Here is a 21,929-nt window from a genome sequence, read left to right as displayed (position 1 = left end):
AGCTCCTTTCCAATATCGCAGCACGATCCGAATCATTCATCCTGTGCCCTCACTCATCCAATTCACGATCTCTCATTGGCGCTCATTATGGCCACCAACTGCTCCTCTGCTCTTGGGCAAGCACAAAGTGAAGCTCAACGACCGGTAAAATCCTTGGTCGCATCATCACCAGTATTGCCTGCAAATTTGCCAAGGGGATTCTGGAGAGCACCACCAGTGAGATTGCCCAGACCCTGCTGCACCTCCTTGACCTCCTGTAATGGCTGTCAGCGCTCTGAATGTTGAGCTCGTGCTGGGGATCGTCATCTCACCTTCTGGTCAGAAGCAGGCATTGACCCGATCGCATCCTTCATCATATAGGACGCTTTATTCTCTCCCATGGTCTCGAGGGCCTTCTCCTCCATCTGTCGCTTGAGCTGAGGTGGGATGCCAAAGCTCCTTGATGTCAGCGGTTGGCAATGTGCTTGGAATGCAGACTACTTACACCGCAATATATCCACCTAAAAGAGCGACGACAACGGCGATCGTCGCCAAGAGATATGTTCCTGTTGAAGCCATGTCGTCTGGTTCGAGCTAGATTCTGCACGTGTTGACTAGTGCTGATGTCAAGAAAGTCAATTAATCCTACTGCAGGTGATACGAGGGAATGGAAAGGATATACATATCAGGTCCTGCAGCACACAAACCTGTTTTGAGTTCACGCAGAACCTGAGCCGCGTTCGAGGCGCGTTCAGTGAAAGAACTGTGCCCCGCCAACCAGCTCCTCTAGTACGTCATTTCTGCTATGTTTCATACGAGCTGTTCAACAACTTCAAGAAATCTTCAACAAGTCACTTGATTATCCATTCGATCACGTACTCACTCATCAATCATCTACTAAATCATGTCTTACGGCGGCGACGATTACGGCGGTGGACGCCAGCAGCAGGGCGGCGGCTACGGAGGAGGGAATGAACAAGGACGCCATCAACAGGGTGGCCAAGGTGGAGGCTACGGAGGAAACGATGAGAATTATGGGCGTCAGCAGCAAGGGGGAGGTGGCTACGGCGGTGGCGGACGTGAGGACTACGGTGGGCGCCAGCAAGGTGGCCGCGACGACTATGGAGGGAATCAACAGGGCGGAGGCTATGGAGGTGATGTGAGTGATTTCTTGCCAGCAGCGGGAGATTATGTCGCGCTGACTTGATCCTTCTTATAGAGCTATGGAGCTGGTAACGGTGGTGGTGGTGGTGGTGGTTATAGTCAACAAGGAGGCAACTTCGGTCACCAATCGGACCATGGCCGCCAGGAGGGTCGATTCAGTGAAGGTCAGCAGTCTGGTCAAGGCTATGGCCATTCCACTGGCACTCAATATGGTGGCGGTATGGGAGGTTATGACAACGACCTATCTGGCGCCGCTCAGCATGCCCAGCAGCACGCTGGCGACAGTGGTGATGGAAATATGTTCAGCCAGGTTTTGGGCAACCTACAAGGCCGACACCAGCAGATTGCAAACGAGGACTTGGACGAGCAGGACGCGGTCAGGAAACATCAACAGATGGTAATGAGCTTCAACGATTTTGGGTATTCCGAAGACTGACACTTTTGACAGTATGGCCAAGGTGGACCAAGCGGGCCTGTAGACTCTGGTAGCATGGGTAGCGCTGCGGCCATGCAAGCATTAAAGATGTTCTCCGGTGGAGGGGGCCAGCAACAAGGTGGTCAGCAGGGCGGCGGAGGTCAGAACCAATTCGTTGGGATGGCGATGGCCCAGGCTAGCAAGCTGTTTGGTATGGCGCTGAGCTCATCAATGAATCTCATATATACTGATACGACATGCAGATCAGCAGCATGCTCAAGGCAACGTCCAGTCAGGAAACAAGAACGACGCGGTCTCATCCGCCGCCCAGATGGCCTTGAAGATGTTTATGAAGAGTCAGGGTGGAGGAGGTGGTGGAGGAGGAGGAATGGGAGGGTTGATGTCCATGGCCAGCAAGTTCATGTGATCTGGTTGCTGTGTAGCCGGCAGAGCATTTGGTGGATTAGCTCGCGATTCATGCTAGATGAGAGATGAGCCCGCAGATCGTGCTCATTGGCAAAAGTTAAGTCTTTCAAGCTAATAGAGTGCACTCTACACTATCTACATCGGTCTCACTGTCGGGGATCGTCATTATCATAGGGCAGCAAGTTCTCGTCTGCTTCGTCGTCTTCGTTCCCACTAAGTTGCACTCTCTGGTACCTCCCCTTACGTATTCGTGCCCACCAGCCATCCATCGGCCTCGTCCTGGCAAAATACAACCCCAACAAGCCGACACTCATGACTGAGAGAATTGCTGCAAAGATGATGGACGTCCGACCCAGATGTGGTGCGTTATTCGGATCAGAGGGCGTGATGTATGCCAGCGCTATACCCATGACGGGCTCAAGGGACCCGTCATTCGACTTCATCGGTGCATGTCTGGCCGTGTCATATAAAGCCTTAATTGACCATCGTTGCCCCTTTTGGACTTTACCAACGTTCACGCAATGTTGCATGCTAGTAATATGGCTGGTGCCATCTGCTGCATCATTCGATTTCCCATAGGTAGCGTAGGAAGTGCAAGCCTTGAGCCCGTTCTTCAGTAAATTGACCTCCGTCCCACCGTCATGGAGATGTCCAGCTACGAAAGCGATATCACCGTCGAAATCTGCTGTCACGGCAGGACTCTTGTAGTGAAACTTCTTGTTCGCCTGAGCAGGGACGTTTGAGTCGCCGCAGCCGCCTACATCGAGCCAGTAGGGAACGGCTTGCTTGAAATCGTCCGGGATTGAGGGTACGTACTCCCAGATCATGCTAAGTACGACTTCTTGGGGATTACCAAGCATGTTCATGAGCTCGCTGGACATGATGAAAGCATCGTTGGCGAGGATCGGGTAACCGATCTTATGAGTCCCTTGATCCGTGAGATCGACTCGAGTCCGCTCGTTGCCGGATGCAAAGAACCGTTGGGGCATATTGTCGGAGCAGACGCTGTCATTTCTAGCGCGATTGATGAAGACGACGTGATGTAGCCACATGCCAGTATTTGCGTCCGCACGTGTGCCATTCGAGTATTCCAGGGCGGCCTCCATGGATGTAATCAGGCATTGTGAACAGGGAAGTGGTATGGCCGTCTGCGAGTGCTTCATGCCGTTGTCCTCTTGTCGTGGTGGAACCAGCTGGGAATCATAGCTGACCTTCTCGCGGATCGTGTCGAATGCTGCATAGCGACTCGATTCGAGTGTGGTTGTCCTGGCTGTAGCTATGGTGAGACGACTGTGGTCACCCGATGCCAGTGCAAGGACTGAGAACCATAGTAGCGATATAAGACGCATTTTCGTCGTCGGTGAGGAGTAGCGAGATCAACTTCTCCTACATGGTAAGCGTCACGCACGTTTACTTTATGCCGCATCATTTAATGTTGTTGCCTATAAGATAAGATGAACGCGTGGTGGGGATGGCTGTACCCATGTCACTCTACGCCGGTCTTCCCTCGAAAGTCAATCATATTAACAGTTGAACCTGTGCTGTCTACTCACTGCGTACGCTTTCATTATACTACATGATTGACGACATATGAGCGAGTGATACTTCGGCTCGACTGCTCTTTTATTTGCTCGACCACATGGGAGATATAACTTTTCACCGCCCACCGGTCATCCTACAGCTCCAGTTCTTTTACTCTGCCCGAATTCATCATCTGCAGTACATGGCCTCTCGTACTCGATACACTAGCTTTGGTGTTCAGCATCACAAGTTGGAATAGCGAGGATATCCTGCTTGGCTGAGTACTTCATCTTCTGGAGCTACGCTACTCCTTTCCAGGTCTTCGTTCGAAGCAAACATCACCAGCACCAGAAATGGTCGCTTCTGGTGTTCAGCTTCGCGCGTAGAGACAAAGGTGTGTCCGCAATCGATGGACAGCCATATATGGTATACTCTTTTGTGGCATGGCTGGCTTTCATGCTCATATCATATTACGTCTCATCCACAATCAGATACGCTGTTTCGCCTCAAGGCTTCTCCAATGTGGCCAAACAACACACGCTATGCCTGAGATGTACATCTTCATCCGCTCCCAGACACAGCATAATCACAAAGCATCTCTCGGCATCTATACAATCATGAATCGTTTCATCTTTACGCCGTAACCTTCTTTAGGACCTTGCCGAGACTATCAGCCTGTAGAGGTGTTAGCATGCACTGACTGTACCTCCGTGAATCGCACCTAGACTTACATGGAACGGTTGTGTAATCTATACAGAAAGAATCAGCATACGCTCATCGAGCAGTCTTCCGTGGGTGACTCACCTGGAAATGGTTTCCTGTCATATAGTCGAATTTGTACTTAGCACCAGGCAGTAGCTGTTCCCATTCTTCGGTTTTGAGATCACCCCGAGGCTCCAGCAGGAATCTTGTAACCTTGACTGACATGTCTACCTCGAGGCCAGACTCAGCCACACTCTTCACCAGACCTTCCTTGACCCAGATGAAGTTCACCGTTTTGGGCACCTTATCCTTGGCCAACGGTGTAGGCATATACCTGTCGACCGAGATGACAGTAGAAGTGAAGTGCTGTACTAGCCATTCCGGTGCCTTCTTTCCTCCTACGGCACCCATCAACCCTTTCTTGGTCAGTTCTCCGACCACCTGTGCCGGTAACGCTTCGTAAAGCAGCCGACATGGCGAATCTATCATGATCATTTGATCGACCTTCTCGCCTGCATCCGTAAGCAGCTTCGCAACCTCAAATGCGTAGTAGCCGCCTGCGGACCAGCCGCCAAGAATGTATGGCTTGCCCTTTGGTTGAAGTTTGCGGACCTCATCGATCCATAGGCGAGCCATACGTTCGATAGAGCATGTGAAATCCTGCGCTTGTCTTAAAAAGGGCGAGTTCAGACCAATAATGCAGACATCGTTCCCAATCTTCGGTAATGTACCATAGGCTGTACCAGCTCCACTTCCGTCCGGGAATAGGAAGACAACTTTCTTCGAGATTGCTGGGTCGCCTTGTAGTATCGACGATAACGGGACCTTTGGTTTGGGAACTCCTTCCCACGGATCTGCTGGTTCGGGAGGGCCTTGAGAAGCACTTTTTGTGCCATTGCTTTGTGACTTTGGAGCTCCAGCTTGGCCTTTGAGGAAAGCCTTGAACTCGCCTACTGTCGGATATTTTTCGAAGTCATCTGGCCTGACGCTCAGCCCTATCTGGCTTTTCAGATCTGACGCTGTGGCCGATGCAAGAAGTCCCGATAGGCCAAGGAACTTCCAGCTTTCGTGATCCTGGATATCAAATGGGTCAATCGATATCGCCTCACCCACCACCTCCAGCGCCTTATTCACATCGTCGTCGGAAGCCATACTGATGGCTAGACGATGGGCGTGAAACTGAATGTTGATGTTTGAGGTCCGATGATGTGGGATTTCGAGCCTGTGAAGCACGGACCACCACGTTTCGGACTTGGAGGGTTTCCGTCTCGGGTAGGAATGCGCTTATGATTCCCCTACACAATGTCCCACCAACATGCAGTTGGCGGTCGCCATCTTCTTTGACATGCCGGCAAAATGCTAGAGATCAGAACCATAGTCTCATCATATTCGCCTTGGTCCATGGCGACTAGAATGTAGCCATACCTCACGCAGGAAAGCAAGCTGCTACGCGCCATAGAGCCTTGACGACCGTCAGCCAGGAGTCGGCAGCTACTAAATCTCGAGTAGCCTCTCGCCCGTGGTATGTTCTGGACTCAAGTCCTAGCAGTGGGCTGAGCTTTAGTGGCGTGAGATTGGATCCATAGGTGGTGTGACCAGTGCAATACCTAGCTTCGACCTCCACATTTACAGGTCTCAGCTAGCTAGCTGCAGTATGGATAAGACAGTCGTCCCTGGACGTATCCCAAGCAAATCAACAAATCCTCCACAGCACACTGCTTCAGGCTCGAGCTCACCATGCTGGGACCTATTGATCTCTTAATTCCACCTGTTTTGCTGGTCGGGTCCATACTGACCCTACCCTTCACTCTGATCTCTACTGCTGCTCGAGGTCAACTCAAGACTTTGTCTAACTGGCCAAAACTACGGCACTACTGGTTCCATAACCTCTGGTTCTGGTTTGGACCCAGCACGAAGTTCCTATTCGCTGGACGTGTGAAACCATTGCTCGAGCATGCGAATGGGCTTGTACTCGACATTGGACCTGCAAGTGGGATATGGATGCCAGAGCTGAGCGAGGCTGTTAAACAAGGCAAGATAACCAAGATCTATGGTGTGGAGCCGAACGTCAACTTCCAAGGACAGCTCCGTGCCGCTGCGAAGCGATATGGTTTAGCAGACATCTACCAACCATTGCAGGTATATGCTCAGGATCTCGAAACGTGTGGAATCAAGAAGGGAAGCGTAGACACGATCATTACAGTACATGTACTGTGTAGTGTAGGGAATCACGCCGGACCGCTGGTCAAGGAGCTGTACGAGTACCTCAAGCCTGGAGGGCAGTGGCTGGTCTACGAGCATGTTGCTTCGAAGCATTTTCCGATACAGCTTTGGCAGCGTAGGCAGCCAAGTCCAAGGGACAATGGATTCTATGCTAACAGTAGGTAGGTCTCATCAATGTCATCTGGCCGACTCTACTGGATGGATGCCATATCTGTCGTGACACAACGAAGACATTACTTGCAGCTGGCCCATGGGAGAAAGTAGATGTTCATATGGACGCCAACGAGGGCTACTTTGAGAGTCTACCGCATCTGTATGGAACCTTGGTGAAAGCGGCTTGACATGAACGACCAGATGTGCATCACGTCCAGACCATCCCTCCTTTTTCCGCACAAGATTACACGCCAGGACCCATTGCAACGGCTACTAGGTGTGTGTAAGTGAGATAACGAGCTCGGGATATTAGTATTGCCATCAGCAAAGGACGAAGAAATTCAAGCAACCTGTGAGTCTTGTTCCCGATCGAAGCGAAGTGCTCTCCACCTACCATGTCGCTCTTCAACATGTTCAGATTTTGACGATACAGCGGAGAGGCGCAGAGGCTATCCTTGATGATTTGTAGCATGAGGATGGAATTAGCTGTCAAATACCAAAAAGTTTCGCTTGCTATCTCAGCTAGAAGACATCGATGTATCAAAAACACTACCATTACAGTATTCCACCCAGCCAGTAAGGTCCATAGTCTTCATAACTTTGCTGAAATCAGTACTGTTCGCTGCGTTTCCAGAGTCTGTGCAGATGGTCTGATATTTTTCGACTGCGATGGTCGAGCCAGCGCCACTTGGATACTCGATGTTGAAGACTGGCTTGCCGGCCGCGACGAAAGGTGCGAAGGTGGCACATTCGCTGTAATGTATGCACTGGAGGTTCTGTTAGCATAGACAAACAGAGTAGGAGAGTGGCAGTAGAAGACTCACCTGCTCATTGACAGAGAATTGTACTACCGGTAGAACATTCTGCACGATATCTCCTGCGTTTTTGAGCCCAATTGCTAGACTGAGATTGCGGGCATGCTCAGCCAAGAACTGCACGAAGTCGATAGAATCCTGCTGGGTCAAACCCAGACCATTGTCGTTGGAGTAGCCATCCACGTTATCCGGATCAACAGCATCGCAGCCCTTTTGTGCAGCCAGCTGCATCCGCTTCACCATGATCTGGCGAACATTGGTGCTGTTCAAGTTCAACCAGTACTCTCCTGGCCAGCCAGCAAGTTCTTTGCCTTTGTCGGCTGCTTGGAAGTCTCCTGAGTCCGGCCGACTCGGTTCATACGAGCCCGCGCTGAAGTAGCAAATAACTTTCATGCCAGCTTGCTGCAAGGACTGGATTGTGCTCTGCGGATTGGTGAACATGTCAATGTCGTAGACATCCACATGTGGCGTGATCGTAGTAGATACATTGATCGGATTTTGCAGCACAATCTGCCAGGTGCTGTTCACTGCTGGCTGATAAATGCTCCCGTTGGCAGGAGGCGATGGTAATGGCGTGCCACTTGCGGGTGATGCTGAAGAAGAGCCGGACGAGCTACCGCCGCCATGGTCGCGACCTAGACCGACCCCAAGGCCTATAGCAAGGGCGATGACCACGAGCGCAACAATGATTGAAGTTATGATCATGCACCGTCTCCGTCCACCGGTCTTGCCCGCGCGCCGCCCACCAGAAGCCATGATGTCTGGTGTCCCGTATCGTACAATTGGACAGCAAGTCGACTGCCCGGGAGTGCGTAGGTGCGAGCGTGCTTTCACGTCTTGTTCATATAATCTAACATCGGTAGGTGCTGTCGTAGTGATATTTCATACACATCCTGCAGCGAAGTATAATACAGTGCGGCAAATCAGGTCTGGCTACAACTTAGTCACAAACCAGCAAATCAAGTGGCCAGGCATGCCAATATAATAATAAGCTGAACGTCGTTCCAGATCGGGCTGACCGTCAATATAGGAAGACCATGCAGCCAGGCTGTGAAAAGGTTAACCATGTTTCACAACGGACGCTATTACTAATGCGGTTAAGGTAAAGTTGGGCAAAGTCTAGATGCGTGAATAGAATCTCGAGAAGTTTAGCAATTCATTGGATCTTGAGGAGAGACATGGAACAACTTGTCAAAAAAGGGAGTACTTTCAAAGGGCGATGTGTCCTTTCATCCTATGAGATATCTTGAGCCATAGCCGATGGTATATGTACAAACCTGGATTCGATAAGACACTCGCGCGTAAACTCTGGACAGGCATTCGAAGCAAAGCAGAGGACAGTATTCTATGAATGCTATTCCACAGGTCAGTCTGATAGGGAGCTCCATAGTAGCACTGATGCATACAGCATCAGCGTATGAATGACACCTGTTGACCGCCTACCATGGACGATATCCAGACGTGAAGCCGAGAATGCGACAAGATAGGATCCATATTAGCATGTCCCGAGCCTGATATGTCTAGGTGTATCTCAGCTGGAGTTGGAGCTTTCAAGGGACTTTATCGACCTTCGTCGGATCAAATCCGATCTGAACTGCAAAGACCACTTGTGGAGCAAATGAAACGTTCAAGCAATGCGATGGCAACATCATCCCACATGGCTTGACATGCCCTTAAGCTGTTCAATCGGCCGCTGGGCAAGAAAGCAGCTTCATCATTGTCCGAGAAAGAGATTCTTTGCTCTTATGATTGGATGCACAATTTCCTTGTGAGCTCGCCATTGCATAAAGCTGTCATATCGGCGGCCAAGCTTAGATGAGCTTCCCTCGCAGTGGATATCCTTAGCGCATAGATCTGCCCATAGAGTAGTCGCTCCGAACATGCTGAGGCACGAGCTGCATATGCTACTGATCCAGCTCGTGAAAGAACTGTAGTCTGTCCGTCGCGAGACTACACTTTTCCGCGGATAGGTCGTGGCTAGAAGCTCATGCGACGGCCGACAGTGCTACGAATCGCAGACGAGCACCTGGGATGGGGCGGCAGAGAAGTCCTGCAGCAGCCATTGTACGAGTATATCCTTTCGGCTGCGTCTCCGTCCAGATCTGGGAGGTTGAACAAATGCCGGTCGATTTGTTGGCTTAAAAGTTTCAAGTCGACATGGGGAGTCAGAAATCAGGTCTAGAATACGATATTCAGCATGCCATACTGCCCTGCTGACCTCTGCGCGGCCATATGTGTATCGCCGGCAGGCAGCTGTGGGGAATAGGCGTCTCGCAAAGGTGTGGTGGATTGAACGTATCAGGTAGCCATCTATGCATCCTAGATATGCGTCGCAGAATTGAGGTTGTAACACAATGCGAACATGTTGGTACTCTTGCTGTCTTGACCTCCATCGCCGTAAACTCGATGTCCGGCAAAAGGAGCTCAGAACGGAGTGAAGCTCAAGACACACAGATAAGGCCCGTGCACATCCGTCAAGCTGGCTTCAACTTTCCAACGAAGCACACATGAAAGAGAGCATATGACCCATTGGCAAACCCAACTCCACCCATTCCACCCTCTCAACAACAACAAGCATGCCTCCCAAGAAAGTCACCCCCTCACCCGCCGCCGCCCCCCCAAACGCAGTAAAATCCTCCATCCACTCCTCCGCCAGCAGCGCACCCACCAAACCCTCCTCCGCGAACCTCCAACAACGCCAATCCCAAAACCAGCAACAATCCTCCTTCCCCACCGCCGACTCCAAGAGCACATCCTCGAGATCCAACACATCATCTTCCGCGGCACTTCGCACCCCGCAAGATGCCCAACAGATCCTCCTCGGGATCTGGAACTCCTACGTCGATAAGACGCCCCAGCGCACGAAGCTCCTGGATACCTTCATGGCGTTCTTGATGCTGGTCGGGGTATTGCAGTTTGTGTATTGTGTTATCGCCGGGAATTATGTATGTCTCTCCTCATCCACCCTACCCATCCATCTATCCATAACGGCGTGGCTTCGAGAATATGAGACAGAGGCAGAGATGCTGATCCATGACTGTGATCATCACAGCCCTTCAACGCCTTCCTCTCCGGCTTCTCAGCAACAGTCGGCCAATTCGTGCTCACCGCCAGCCTGCGCATCCAAACGAACCCTGAGAACAAGAGTGATTTCAAGACGATATCGGATGAGAGGTGAGCACTACCTATACAACCCATTCCCTCGCCATAGCCTTGTCTCAGTACTGACATATTGCGATTATAGAGCATTCGCCGACTTCGTCTTCGGTAGCATGATATTGCACTTCTTCTGCGTCAACTTCATAAACTAGATCTACCCAGAGCTTCGGGTACATGGCAGGCAACGCTCGGACGATGTAGAACATAGGAAACATTATATCACGATCAAAGCCAGGACTTACTCCGTGCAAGACTCTCGGACACCATGAGATGGTAGTGGCAAGTAATCCATTCGTCGTGCTCACGTGTCTTGCCCTTTTTGGCAACTGTATTACATGCTCTATGTACGATCTTACCTTTTGATTACCGTGTCTTTCGTTCTCAGCTCGTCACAGAGGACATCACATGCCTCATGCCATCTTTGGAGCGTCCAACCGATTCACATCCAGAGGCGTGACTCCATTCTAGGCAGAAGCGCCGGAGATGTAGAACCACTTGTCGATGCTCGAATCAATCGGAGCAGGAGCCTTGTCCTCGTGCTGAGGAATGTTGAGCTTGCTGGCATCGGTGCGGTCGTTGCTGTGAGGGACGGTGGTGTTGGTGCTGTAAACATAAGTCAGCTCCTGCACATCTTGAATGATAGGATTGTATACTCACAGGCTGATCTCGCCCTTTGGCGATTTGCCAGTAATTAACTTCTCCCACGCCTCGGCACACTCCCGAATCACATCCATAGCATACTTCCTATTCTTGCACTCCCCGGAGAAAGCGAACTGGTTCTCCGGCTTGCCGTCGGGGATCTTGTAGATGCGGAACCACTCGTTCGTCGCCCTGAGCAGGCCAGGCAAATGCCTCTCCACATCTTCGATATCGTTCAGTTTAGGTGCCAGAGGGTCGTTGACGTTGATGGCCATGATCTTCCAGTCCGTCTCGCCCTCGTCCAGCAAAGCCATGACGCCAAGGACCTTGACTTGGATGACTTCGCCGGTCTTGGCGACGAGCTCGCCGATCTCGCAGACGTCGAGGGGGTCATTGTCGCCCTTGGCCTTGGTCTCGGGGTGGGTGGCGTTCGGGTCCTCCCAGGTCTGAGGGAAGGCGCCGTAGTTCCAGATGTAGCCCTTGTGAGGGAAGCAGTTGCGGACGAAGCGGAGCTTGCCTTTCTTCGTGTCTTGCTTGATGGGGTTGAGGGTCTCCTCCTTGGATATCTGGGTGGGTGTGAGGTCAGCTGATGCTCGGTTTTGGTTTCAATGGCATATGGATGTCATGTAGCGGTGACTGCCATTGTTGCTTGTACACACCTCTTGCTTGGCATTGCTCCATCGAGGAATCTCGACGACCATGTTGAGGATGGTCTGCTGCTCGTTGGCATACAATGGTACATCGTGGAAGGGCGAGACGGGCACGCCATCCTTCTCAATGTAGATGCGGTGCTCGAGAGTGTGTGGTGCAGCGACCTTACGGGCTGTGAAGGTGGAAGCGGCCTTGGGGTCAAAGCCGCCCCGGGTGGGCAGCGTCTGTTGTGCCATATTTGCGGATGTTGTAGGTGACGAAGACGTAGCAGTGGCGGACGAGGTAGAGAAGTGCTGTGATAACTGTTGGGAGCGCGCCTGCGCAAGCTGCAGGCTTTTGTCCAGGGTGAAATCTTTGGTGGGGCTTGCCGAGTTCGGAAGTATTGCGTAGGGCAGGTGCAAGTGGTGATGGTGGGTGGTGAGGAAGGCGCGATGCTGCACGTGGCCCGAGATGCGATTCGTCTGGGTCAATGGGTTGATGGCGGTGAGCAAGCGTCGTCCGGGCATAGATAAATGTGAATGCAGGATCATCGGAATCGAGATGCGACTGGGCAGGATGGTGAGAGCCGCAGTCGGCCGAGGTCAATCGAGAGAGCTTCACATTTGCGGACTTCCTCACGTCCGTGCATCATCAAGACGACAAGGGCAGGCACGATAACAACGAGTCGATGTACTAGCGTTGGAGACAGCAGTCATGTATACTGGCAGGTAAACAGATCTAATGTACTTTCTGACCCCTACACAAGACGCCATGCTCAAAGACCAATACTACCCCATCTCTATCACATCTCCTTCACATTCACCTCCCCCATCCCCACCCCAAAGACCTCCCTAACAGCCTCCCCAAACCTCCTAACCGCCTCCCTAATCCCTTCACTCGGTGCCGCAGCATACGTAGCCCTAAAAAACATCTCTTCCGCCTTCAACCCCTTCTCCCCCACAAACCAACTCCCCTTCATCAACAGGGTTCCCCGCCGAATATTCGCCTGAAACAACGCCTCCTCCACCTCTTCTGGCTCGATCCCGGGAAACTTCGGATGTTCTTTCCAATCCACCTTCAACCACATAAACATCCCTGCCTGCGGAGGCGTCCACGACACGATCTCTTTTGGTAAGAACTCCTCGCAAGCTTCGAGGATCACGTTCCGACGAGCTGTATACGCCATTCGAATACGGACCAGCCAGTCGAGGTACCCGCCGTGACCCCACCCTTCTTCTAGTAGTTTGAAGAGAAGCAGTTGGCTCGCGCCACTGGGACTTTGCGTGGAGAGGTCCGAGTGGATGTGGTAGCGTTTGCAGATTTCTTCGGGCGCGGTGATCCAGCCTACGCGTGTTCCCGGGGCGATAACTTTGGAGAAAGAGTCGAGGCGGACTACCCTTCCGTCTGTGTCGAGGGAGAGGTAGGAGGGCACTAGGCTTGTCAGGAATTCTTGGTGGGATTTGGGGGCTGGTGGGTCGGGGGTCGAGGGGCCGGTGTAGGGTTGCATTTGTAGGAAGTAGTAGGGTTCGTCTTCGAGGATCAAAAGATCGTGCTTCTGCGCTACGGCATAGATTTCTCGTCTTCTGGCCAGACTCTGCGTTGAACCCGTAGGGTTCTGACCAGTAGGGACTGTATACAGCAGGAAAGGCTTTGGTCCTCTTCTAGCCGTTTCGTCCCAGTTTGCGAGTACCTCGTCGAGCGACGAAGCCAGCATACCACCTTCGTCCATCTTGACCGCCGCCACCCGCACACCCATCGGAAGTGCCGCTTCCACAGCGGCGGGAAAAGTATACTCCTCGCTCAGCACCCAGTCTCCAGGCTTCGCAAACATCCGAAGTAGCATCTCAAAAGCCGACGTTGATCCGATCGTCATCGTACAGCTCCAATCCTGATATGGCGGATCGTGCACAACCTCCGTATGCTCGACGATCCATCGTAGAAGCTGTGCAGCGCCGTGTCCTTGACCATATTGCAGTGCGGTGGCGATGTCGTAGTCGGATGTTCCGGATACCATATCATATTTCCCAGCTGTGAGAACGTCGAGCTGAGCCGTACTATTATTCGCTCCATTCTGTCCATGGCCATTCCGTTGCTCGACCATCCGAGGCACGGCGAATCTCATCTCCTCGATAGGGAAGTACTCGGCACTAGGTAGACCACCACCTAGACTTATCAAGCCGGGGGTCTTGAGAAACTTTGCCGCGTTCTTGAGACTACTGCCGCCTCGCGACATGGCTTCGGCAGTCATTCGGCTCTCCCATCGTTTGGCGTTGGATTTGTGTATATGTTGTGTTCGGCCTTTGAAGGCGGCGATATCTGCTGGTGCTGCAACGCCTGCTATTAGTTGGCCGGAAGCCGCTCGTCGTTTGGCTACGGCTTGGATGGTGAGACGGTCCGGGACTGTGAAGGTCGAGGTGTCTGACTCTGGCAAGACGTCCATTGCTGAGGGTGGTGCCATCGCGAGGCTATACACTGCTGTAGCCAGCCGGCTCAAGTTTGACAGGCTCCCGCTTGAGCAAGTTTGTTCTTAATGAGCCAGTGACCGTCTTACTGTATGGAACATACGTATTCGCTCCGAAAATGTTTGAATTGGTCAACGAAGTGGGTATGAGACGAGTCAATGTTGAGAGAATGGCAAGAACATAAAGGACGAAAGCCAACTCAAGTAAGGGACGACAAAACTGGAGTCATACTTCTACCCTATCTCCACGTCTCATCGTTACGAGACCATACATCCGCCAGTGTACGAGCCAAGGCAAAAGCGGTATGTAACCGCAAAGGGCGTGCATGTGATATGTAGAGAGAAGTCAATGGAATCTCCCTTTTGCGCATCGCAAGCCCGATACTACCCGCTGAAGCATCATCCGCAAAAGATAAGCCGGTCTTTAGAGTTTTCGTGCCTTGCATGAACATCCCAAGCACGCGTTAGTGTACGGGAGGTGGTTGAGAGTACGCCAACGTATTATTGTAGAATGCGGATATGTGGGATGATTAGGTACACGTATTACCGCACCTCAGCCTCAGCCTGCCCCCGTATTTGTAAACCATAACTGCGCCAGCGAAGCAATACACAGGGGTATCTCATAATCGCAATCGCGCCCTTGACGTCACGAGCAAAAGAAAGCCACGCCATAGTCATAGCCATGCCAGAGATTCCGCACCACCCAAGCGCTTAAACACACATGCTCAGTCCAACGTCGTCCGCCTCTTGCTCTTCATCCCCTCCACCAATCGCCCCTAACGACCCTGCGGAAGCAGCGAATACACCAGTTGCTTCCTAGCCACCTTCCTCGCAAGCCGCCACCGCACGGCCTCCATCTTGAAGCGCGGGTCGAGGTTGAAGGCGTTACTGCCTCCACCTCCACCTCCACCTCCACCTCCACCAGGACTATCATGCCTTCTAGCGCCGCCATCGCACCTCTTCTCCTTCTCCCACTTCTCTCGAGCAGTGTTCGCAGCAGAAGGGGAGCAGACATCCTAATACTGCTCCTTCGGGCAATCGAACGCTAAATGCCCGTCTTCTTCGCAAAGTGCACACCATTTATCCTCGTCCTCCGCCGCTACGACTGGCACACCCCCCCCACCGCCGCCATTCTTGTCCTTAGTCTCGTGCTCCAGCGATCGGTTCTCCTTTCCTGGCGTGCTGTCCTGATGTGAAAGTGCGGTTGACCCGTTGGCGGAGTTCTTAGTCGGACTGGCTCCACTGGTTAGGTGCGTGCAATCCAACGTGTCGTGGTCCTTAGACTCGCACATCTCGCAGTAGATGTCCTCGGCTATTCCCCCGCCATTCGCGTCTTCTTGCTCAGGCATGGCGGCACGACGGGCGTGCTCGGCGAAAGTTGGTTTGAGGGTTCCGCTACGTTGTCGTAGAGGAGCAGGGCGGTCGTTGTCGGAAGCTGTGGCTGTTCGTTGGCTTTCGTTGCGGGCGTGTCCGTGACCATTTGTCGTTGCTGCGTCGCGACGGAGTTGCTCGAGTTCTTTTTCAAGACCCTCTTTATCCATGCGGCTTTCGTCCAGCGCAGTCTCGAGACGTTTCACTTCATCCGTATCGCTGACATAGCCATTGCCATTTGGAGCGGCGCTAGGGGTTGTGCTCAACCCATGAATGATGGCCTTGAGACCACGGATCTCATCGTCCTTTTGAGCAATATCCTTCGGCGACGCACTGCCATTGCTCTGTGCTTGCAAAGCCGCTGCCTTCTCCCTCTCACGTCGCAGTTCAGACCGACCACGCTCAACTTCACCTCGCAAGAATTCCACCTCACCCCTAGCTTCCGCCTCACCACGTCTGCTTTCCTCCAGACCTTCTTCAAGCTCTGCAACAAGCTCCTCCAACCTCTTCAACTCATTGACAATGCTGTCAAGATCTTCCTTCCCACCTCCTCCACTCCCGCCCATAGCCACTTCTTCCTGGAGCTGTTCATTCTGCTTCTGCAAGCCCTCGACCTGAGCGATGAGATCCGTCTTTTGCTCCTCGTACACTCGTTCAGTCTCTGTACTTGCCATCTCCAGACTATCGAGGGTGCTCCTGAAGTCTGCCCGGTGCGTGTCAAACTCCTGCGTCATCAGACTAATCTTCTCGTTCTTCTCGCGTAGAACTTGGCGTAGTTGTGCAGCAGTATGCTCGTCCTCGTCGCCATTTCTCATAGTCCCGCCCGGCATCGGACCGTCTGTGGGAAGCAACGCGGACAGCTCTTTCACATTCGCTTCCATATCTGCCAACGAGGCAGCCTGATCAGATAGCTGCTTCTCGCGATCCGCAAGCTCTCTCTTAAGGCGCTGGATCTCCACATCTTGTCCTCCTGCACTTCCAAGTCGTGAAGGTGATCGCAACGGCTGCGAGAAGGAAGGCACGGAACTGCTGCTGATTGTCCTACTATTGCCCTTTACTGCCGAGCCAACAGGTGTCCTGTCCTCCTCGATCAGCGTATCCTGCCTATGTCCCAGCCGTGATCCGGTCCTGCTGTACGGTCTTGGAGTGTGCCCTGAAGGTGGTCGCGTGCTTGTGGATGCTCGCAGATTCGTCTTGCTTGGGGTAGTCGAGCTCCCAAGAGGTGGTCGTCCGCCTCGCACGCTCGAAGACAAGCCTCTTGCTGGTGTGGGCGCAAGATTCGGTGCTGGTCTTCGCAGGGGAGACTCCGGACGTGGGAGGGATGGTCGCTTGGGCTTGAAGAGAGGACTGGCTGGTCTCGCGCCTGGACCGACTGACTGCGAGAATTTTGGCGGCAGAGCTGGGGTGGGTGGGGTATACGCGTTCTTGCCGTTGATTGTGCTGTAGGAGGGGGTGTTGGGGGTGGCCGGGAAGGAGTCGATCGAGGCTGATGGCGATGTGCGCTTCTCAGCACGATGTACAGGTAAGAATATGCCGGCTCCAGGAATGTTCGTATTGAAATAAGTGACGCTGTAGTCGGTGTCAGCAGGGTGTCAGTCCTCAAGTCTCACACAGCACAACGCACCCATCCACATCACCATTATTCTTGCCACGTGACGCAAACTCCTCATCCAGCTCGACACCGACGAACTTGCCAGTCTTGCCTCTGACTGTGCCCACGAACCTGACCAACCCACTCATATCCCCTGGCACCGACACCACATCCCCCACCTCCAAGTCACCCCCGTCCATCCTGCCGGTGGGTGTGCGCATCTGCGAAGCATTCAGCTGGCTCGAGCTGATCTTCCGGCTGACATTAGTGCTGGCGCTCAGTGATCTCTCAGCCGATCCCGGGTTGCCGTAGGAGGGTCGCTGTAGACGCTGTCGTGGCGTCTGCATCGTGTGGGTTGTGGTGGAAGAATTACCAAGGGGAAATGTTAATCATTGATCCGAGCCCCCTGGTCGCGAGTAGTATGAATATGTATGAGATGAGAGACAGAACCTGGTTGTTGATCAAGGCTTGGAGCAGATCAACAAATCGCTACAGAGTAGATTTAAGGTTTGAACACGTCAACTAATCACGCAAGCCAATCTGCAGAACCCCTTGTGGAAACTCGTTGTACATGCCCCTTTTGCCCATGGAGGTATTGCTCATCTACGCGCAATCTCTCTCCTTCGTGGGATCGCTGGTATAATTGTCTTATGGAATTACGAGAGTGAATATTGTAATTATGAACGCCCGTACACAGCTCTCGCCTGACGCGACATCCCTGCACCTGCAGCTGTCATACACGCCAAGGCTTAGGCTTTCTCTCCCTTTATCATAGTCGCAGCAACATGGTTTGAAGATCATCAGGTAGGCGACGTGGACTCGATACAACGAGCAGCCTTACTTGCCATGGGCCACCTTGCCTTGAACAGGGTTCTTGTGGAAGTCTCTTGCCAATGCCTCTGCAGAATTGAGCATGAGAGGAGCAGTCACTGTATACAACCAGGTATGATTCGGTATTGCCACTCATCCACATGGGTATCGCACTCGAGCAGTATGAAGACGACGACGACGCCACCGGGCGACAGATCTCCACCACCCTTCACTTCTCTCATGTTACAGCGTCCAAAAGTGGCTCTACACGTCAAAACCTTGAGCAGCAGCAATCGATTGCCATATATCACCGAGTGTGACTGCCTTCGCGGTGTTCAGAGCGCATCCAGAACTTCACGTTATGAACACGTCATCTCGGCCAGGTCAACCTCATTGACGCTATCGTGGCGGTCTGCATTTACCTAATTCCTCATATGTGAAGTGCTGTTATTGCAGTGAGCTCGCGTTTATCAGGGTCAGCTTCGCCGCCCTCGCGATAGTGTTGGAGGAGTGTCAACCTAGGCTGAAGGGGACGATTCCTCGATATTCCGCATGATGGGAGTCCATGGAGTCTTTGTGGTCCCGGCTTGTTAATTACTGCCGTGCTCATATCGCTCGTGGTGGGACGAAAAGAAGTAGTGGCGCGGCAAATGGGTGTTGCGTTGCCATCCTCACTTCAGAAAATTAACGACTCGCTCATGTTCAGCCGGACCAGCGTACCCTGTGCAGGTCAATACGGTATACGCAGCTGAGCGCGGGTATGAGTGTTGTCAGGCTCCTGGAAATCAAAGTATCTATCATGTGCGTCGTGAGTCTTGCGCAGATGCGGCGTGAAGTAACTACCTTGGCGGATGACGTGGAGATCAAGGTCTGTCTGGTCAATCATCACCTCGAGGTGGAAGAACATGGGATCAATAGTCATGTAGAGAAAGGATGGGGTTCGACTAGCATGTCGACCTTCCGTCTTGCAGTACTGGCATCGCCGACCTACATGCGAGGAGACTACCATCGAGATAGCTATCGACGCCATGACGCCAGACATCGCTTTTGTTCAGTGACTGGACGAGAACACCAACGACTTCAAGTTGTTCGAGAGGAAGGAACGGGAACCGCCTGGTCTTCTGGCACGATGTATAGATTAGCCAGGGTAGTGAGAGTCGAATGAAGGGGCCGACCAGAGACAGTAAGCATCATTCCATAGGCCTTGATACCGAATGGTTCCCGGCGAGCATTGCTATCTTGCTTAGGGTTGGATGGCGAGACCATTGCCTATTGGCTTGATGGAGAATGGGATCGTGGTACTGATTGACACTAATGTTTCCACGAGCCACGGTACGCTTTCCTCCCAAGCCATGGGCACTGGTGAAGCTTTCTAGAACATCCTGTCGGGTACGTGTCGAGACCTAGTCGTCAGTGGTAAGGGTTACAACCGAGACATGTTTTCGACGAGGTGATACCGTCTCCGATTCCGTCCTGTTGGAGTCGTTGAACTCATCTTGGACGCAGTTGTCTGCAACTAGTCCCACAACGATTAAACGTCCTCCGGCCTTCAGAAGGACTGTCTGCGTCGTCCCGCCTTCTTTCGTCGTCGTCGTCGTCGACTCCAAACTTCTTAGGTCGTTGCTCACTACGGCCACGAAGTCAAGCAAACCGCCGGTACCGTTGAAAATCTTGTCCACGCACACCCACTCACATCACCTGCATGAGACATGTCGCCCGTCCGTCTGGGCCCCACGCGGCACCTCGGTCGCCGTTGTTCCTGCAGCCCCACACCAATCAGGAAGCTCACCATCGATCTAGTTGCGACGACTTGGCCTGGCGCCGAAGTTAGCTGCGTTTCACCCGCGCGAAAACCGATGGATCCTGCAGAACGATTCGTCAACGTCCCGTCTGCTGCAGAGTGGCACTCTTCGCACAGTCTTTTATGCGCCCATGCTTCTCTGCTTCCTTTCTCTCAAACACTCTGTCCAAACGACGGTAGATACTGTCCTCACTCTCTCTTTTAAGGATCTCTACCAGTATTCATTCGTTACCACGCGCCAGAGGCGCCTGCACTCATTACCCTCAATCATTACAGCTCGTTTAACCCTCCATTCCTTGTTCGAATCTGCGACTACAGCACGCCCACCAGTCTATCCCTTGACACATCTAACAAGCCACTTCACGAAACGTATCATCAGTCCATCTATCTGTATCAGCCGACGCAACACCACGGGTTTGAGACATATCAGCTGCGCTGTGAGACAAACCATCACCAGGACCGATCCCAGCAAACACCCAAACGAAACGGAATTGCATTCCTTTCGTACGTCACTCCCTCAACGACATATCTTCGACGATCACCATGGATCTCGCTCGCGCTTTCACCACCAGGCACAAGAAGCAGCCGGAAATGCATATCACCTCGCCCATGTACATTGGCCGCGCCGCCAGCCAGCGCGCAGGAAGACCAGTCGTGCGCAGCAAGATTTCCGGACCGCTTGCCCTCGTATCGACTAGCAATGTGCAACTCAACAATGCGCAGCATATTGCTGGAGCATCGCCAATCGAGATCAGGACAGCATCGTCTGGATCTTCCGTCAACTCGATGGGGGATCACGACAGCGACGTGAGCAGCAACCACAACTCCACAGGTACCGTCACGGATGCTTCTTCCATCGACGAGTCGCCCATCGAGCCTACCGCCGGCGACAACCACCTCAGCTGCTACTTTAAGCCTGCTGTCGACACACAGTCGAACTCTCCTGTCACCTCTCCTACATCGGCGACGTTCTCCTCATGCGATACACCCAAGCTTCCACAACGCGTACCTTCGCACTCAAAGAAGGCTCACGAGACTCTGCACCGCAAGAACTCCGTCCGTAGGATACTGTCTCCCCCTGCATCTGCACGCGAGATGTCCCGTACCTCGGTGGAGATGTTCAACACAAGCAGCGTCGTCGAGGCACCAAAGGAGAACCCTTTCGGTAGCGAGCTCGCGCAGCTAGACGAGGTGGCAGAGGAGTTCGGTCAAGTTGTTCACGACGCCGAGACAGCTGCTGATATCACCGCCATGAAGTCTTTCGGCTTGGCACGGTACGGCGCCTCCGACTATCTGTCCGAGATCCACGATCTGATCTACTCTGCTTTCGAGGAGCCCGCTTCCGACTTCGCTGGTTGGATCTAACATACTTCTTATCTACAGAGCAATCGAACGGCTTCTGCCAGGTACAGGCTATCCAGAAGCACGTTGCAGATACCCGCTCAGCATAGACGGCATGTGTGCTCAAGACTGGTTCGAATTACATGCACATACTTGCCCTCACCATCACCAAAAACACTCATTACACGATGCACGTGCATATCAACACAGATCATTATCACCACCACTGGCAGATCCAGACACCAGTATCTTTAACGACCGTTATGACACACAGTTTCCCTGGTCGGAATCTTACATGCTGGAATCTGCCGTCCGCTCATTTTTATGCGTGGGAGGAGGGTGAAGAAAGGGGCAAAAGTAGGCTTATGATGTGATACATGTCTCTCTCCTAGGGCGTTTCTGGGGGCTATCGAGCAATCTGATGGCCTTTTTCTGTGGGATTATCTCGTATTTCGTCTGGTTGTATAGATGCTTGAAATGGAAATGGAAATGCTGCAAACTATGGTCCACCCAATCTTAGGTCATTCTCTGCAGATCGTGCGTTAGATCTTCGTACTTTTGAGAATGCCATGTGCATTGTTGTGGCATATCACGATTGGCCGTGCGCTGCGGGATCGAGGAAGCGGCCCGCGCTTTTGACGCCAGTTCATGCAGCGCGCACGTGAGCAGATGTTTTGATGGAATAATAACAGAGATCGCCGCTTCGTTGGAGATGGTGTTTAAAACTC

At 52.6% G+C, this 21,929-nt stretch overlaps 11 protein-coding genes across 11 annotated transcripts; 4 read left to right on the top strand and 7 right to left on the bottom strand.

Annotated features, from left to right (window-relative positions):
• Positions 1–134: 134 nt before the first annotated feature.
• LTS14_005344 (uncharacterized protein) lies at positions 135–404 on the bottom strand (the record flags this gene model as incomplete). The annotated part of the gene is made up of 2 exons (XM_064838042.1): positions 135–254; positions 312–404. 2 exons carry the CDS (start codon positions 402–404, stop codon positions 135–137), a joined length of 213 nt encoding a protein of 70 aa, XP_064694127.1.
• A 479-nt stretch (positions 405–883) lies between these two features.
• Positions 884–1,985, top strand: LTS14_005343 (uncharacterized protein; the record flags this gene model as incomplete). The annotated part of the gene is made up of 4 exons (XM_064838041.1): positions 884–1,138; positions 1,199–1,540; positions 1,592–1,769; positions 1,822–1,985. 4 exons carry the CDS (start codon positions 884–886, stop codon positions 1,983–1,985), a joined length of 939 nt encoding a protein of 312 aa, XP_064694126.1.
• A 145-nt stretch (positions 1,986–2,130) lies between these two features.
• LTS14_005342 (uncharacterized protein) lies at positions 2,131–3,469 on the bottom strand (the record flags this gene model as incomplete). Its single annotated transcript, XM_064838040.1, has 2 exons — positions 2,131–3,302; positions 3,466–3,469. The coding sequence occupies 2 exons, from the start codon at positions 3,467–3,469 to the stop codon at positions 2,131–2,133; spliced, it is 1,176 nt and encodes a 391-aa protein (XP_064694125.1).
• Positions 3,470–4,138: 669 nt separating this feature from the next.
• LTS14_005341 (uncharacterized protein) lies at positions 4,139–5,359 on the bottom strand (the record flags this gene model as incomplete). Its single annotated transcript, XM_064838039.1, has 3 exons — positions 4,139–4,180; positions 4,237–4,254; positions 4,310–5,359. 3 exons carry the CDS (start codon positions 5,357–5,359, stop codon positions 4,139–4,141), a joined length of 1,110 nt encoding a protein of 369 aa, XP_064694124.1.
• A 585-nt stretch (positions 5,360–5,944) lies between these two features.
• LTS14_005340 (uncharacterized protein) lies at positions 5,945–6,771 on the top strand (the record flags this gene model as incomplete). Its single annotated transcript, XM_064838038.1, has 2 exons — positions 5,945–6,545; positions 6,596–6,771. 2 exons carry the CDS (start codon positions 5,945–5,947, stop codon positions 6,769–6,771), a joined length of 777 nt encoding a protein of 258 aa, XP_064694123.1.
• A 330-nt stretch (positions 6,772–7,101) lies between these two features.
• On the bottom strand, positions 7,102–8,154 carry LTS14_005339 (uncharacterized protein; the record flags this gene model as incomplete). Its single annotated transcript, XM_064838037.1, has 2 exons — positions 7,102–7,350; positions 7,408–8,154. The coding sequence occupies 2 exons, from the start codon at positions 8,152–8,154 to the stop codon at positions 7,102–7,104; spliced, it is 996 nt and encodes a 331-aa protein (XP_064694122.1).
• Positions 8,155–9,974: 1,820 nt separating this feature from the next.
• On the top strand, positions 9,975–10,709 carry OST2 (oligosaccharyltransferase complex subunit epsilon; the record flags this gene model as incomplete). Its single annotated transcript, XM_064838036.1, has 3 exons — positions 9,975–10,343; positions 10,451–10,572; positions 10,643–10,709. 3 exons carry the CDS (start codon positions 9,975–9,977, stop codon positions 10,707–10,709), a joined length of 558 nt encoding a protein of 185 aa, XP_064694121.1.
• Positions 10,710–11,021: 312 nt separating this feature from the next.
• Positions 11,022–12,353, bottom strand: IPP1 (Inorganic pyrophosphatase; the record flags this gene model as incomplete). Its single annotated transcript, XM_064838035.1, has 3 exons — positions 11,022–11,160; positions 11,215–11,762; positions 11,856–12,353. The coding sequence occupies 3 exons, from the start codon at positions 12,351–12,353 to the stop codon at positions 11,022–11,024; spliced, it is 1,185 nt and encodes a 394-aa protein (XP_064694120.1).
• A 275-nt stretch (positions 12,354–12,628) lies between these two features.
• ARO8_2 (Aromatic/aminoadipate aminotransferase 1) lies at positions 12,629–14,266 on the bottom strand (the record flags this gene model as incomplete). Its single annotated transcript, XM_064838034.1, has 2 exons — positions 12,629–13,854; positions 13,882–14,266. 2 exons carry the CDS (start codon positions 14,264–14,266, stop codon positions 12,629–12,631), a joined length of 1,611 nt encoding a protein of 536 aa, XP_064694119.1.
• Positions 14,267–15,303: 1,037 nt separating this feature from the next.
• Positions 15,304–17,596, bottom strand: LTS14_005335 (uncharacterized protein; the record flags this gene model as incomplete). The annotated part of the gene is made up of 2 exons (XM_064838033.1): positions 15,304–17,227; positions 17,283–17,596. 2 exons carry the CDS (start codon positions 17,594–17,596, stop codon positions 15,304–15,306), a joined length of 2,238 nt encoding a protein of 745 aa, XP_064694118.1.
• A 2,807-nt stretch (positions 17,597–20,403) lies between these two features.
• Positions 20,404–21,225, top strand: LTS14_005334 (uncharacterized protein; the record flags this gene model as incomplete). Its single annotated transcript, XM_064838032.1, has 1 exon — positions 20,404–21,225. One exon carries the CDS (start codon positions 20,404–20,406, stop codon positions 21,223–21,225), a length of 822 nt encoding a protein of 273 aa, XP_064694117.1.
• Positions 21,226–21,929: the final 704 nt, after the last annotated feature.

This window comes from Recurvomyces mirabilis (genome assembly GCF_035927965.1).
Source record: "Recurvomyces mirabilis strain CCFEE 5264 chromosome Unknown scaffold_13, whole genome shotgun sequence".
Classification (NCBI taxonomy): domain Eukaryota; kingdom Fungi; phylum Ascomycota; class Dothideomycetes; order Mycosphaerellales; family Teratosphaeriaceae; genus Recurvomyces; species Recurvomyces mirabilis.
The sequence above is the reverse complement of the archived record's forward strand: the minus strand, read 5'-3'. Positions and strand labels throughout refer to the sequence as shown.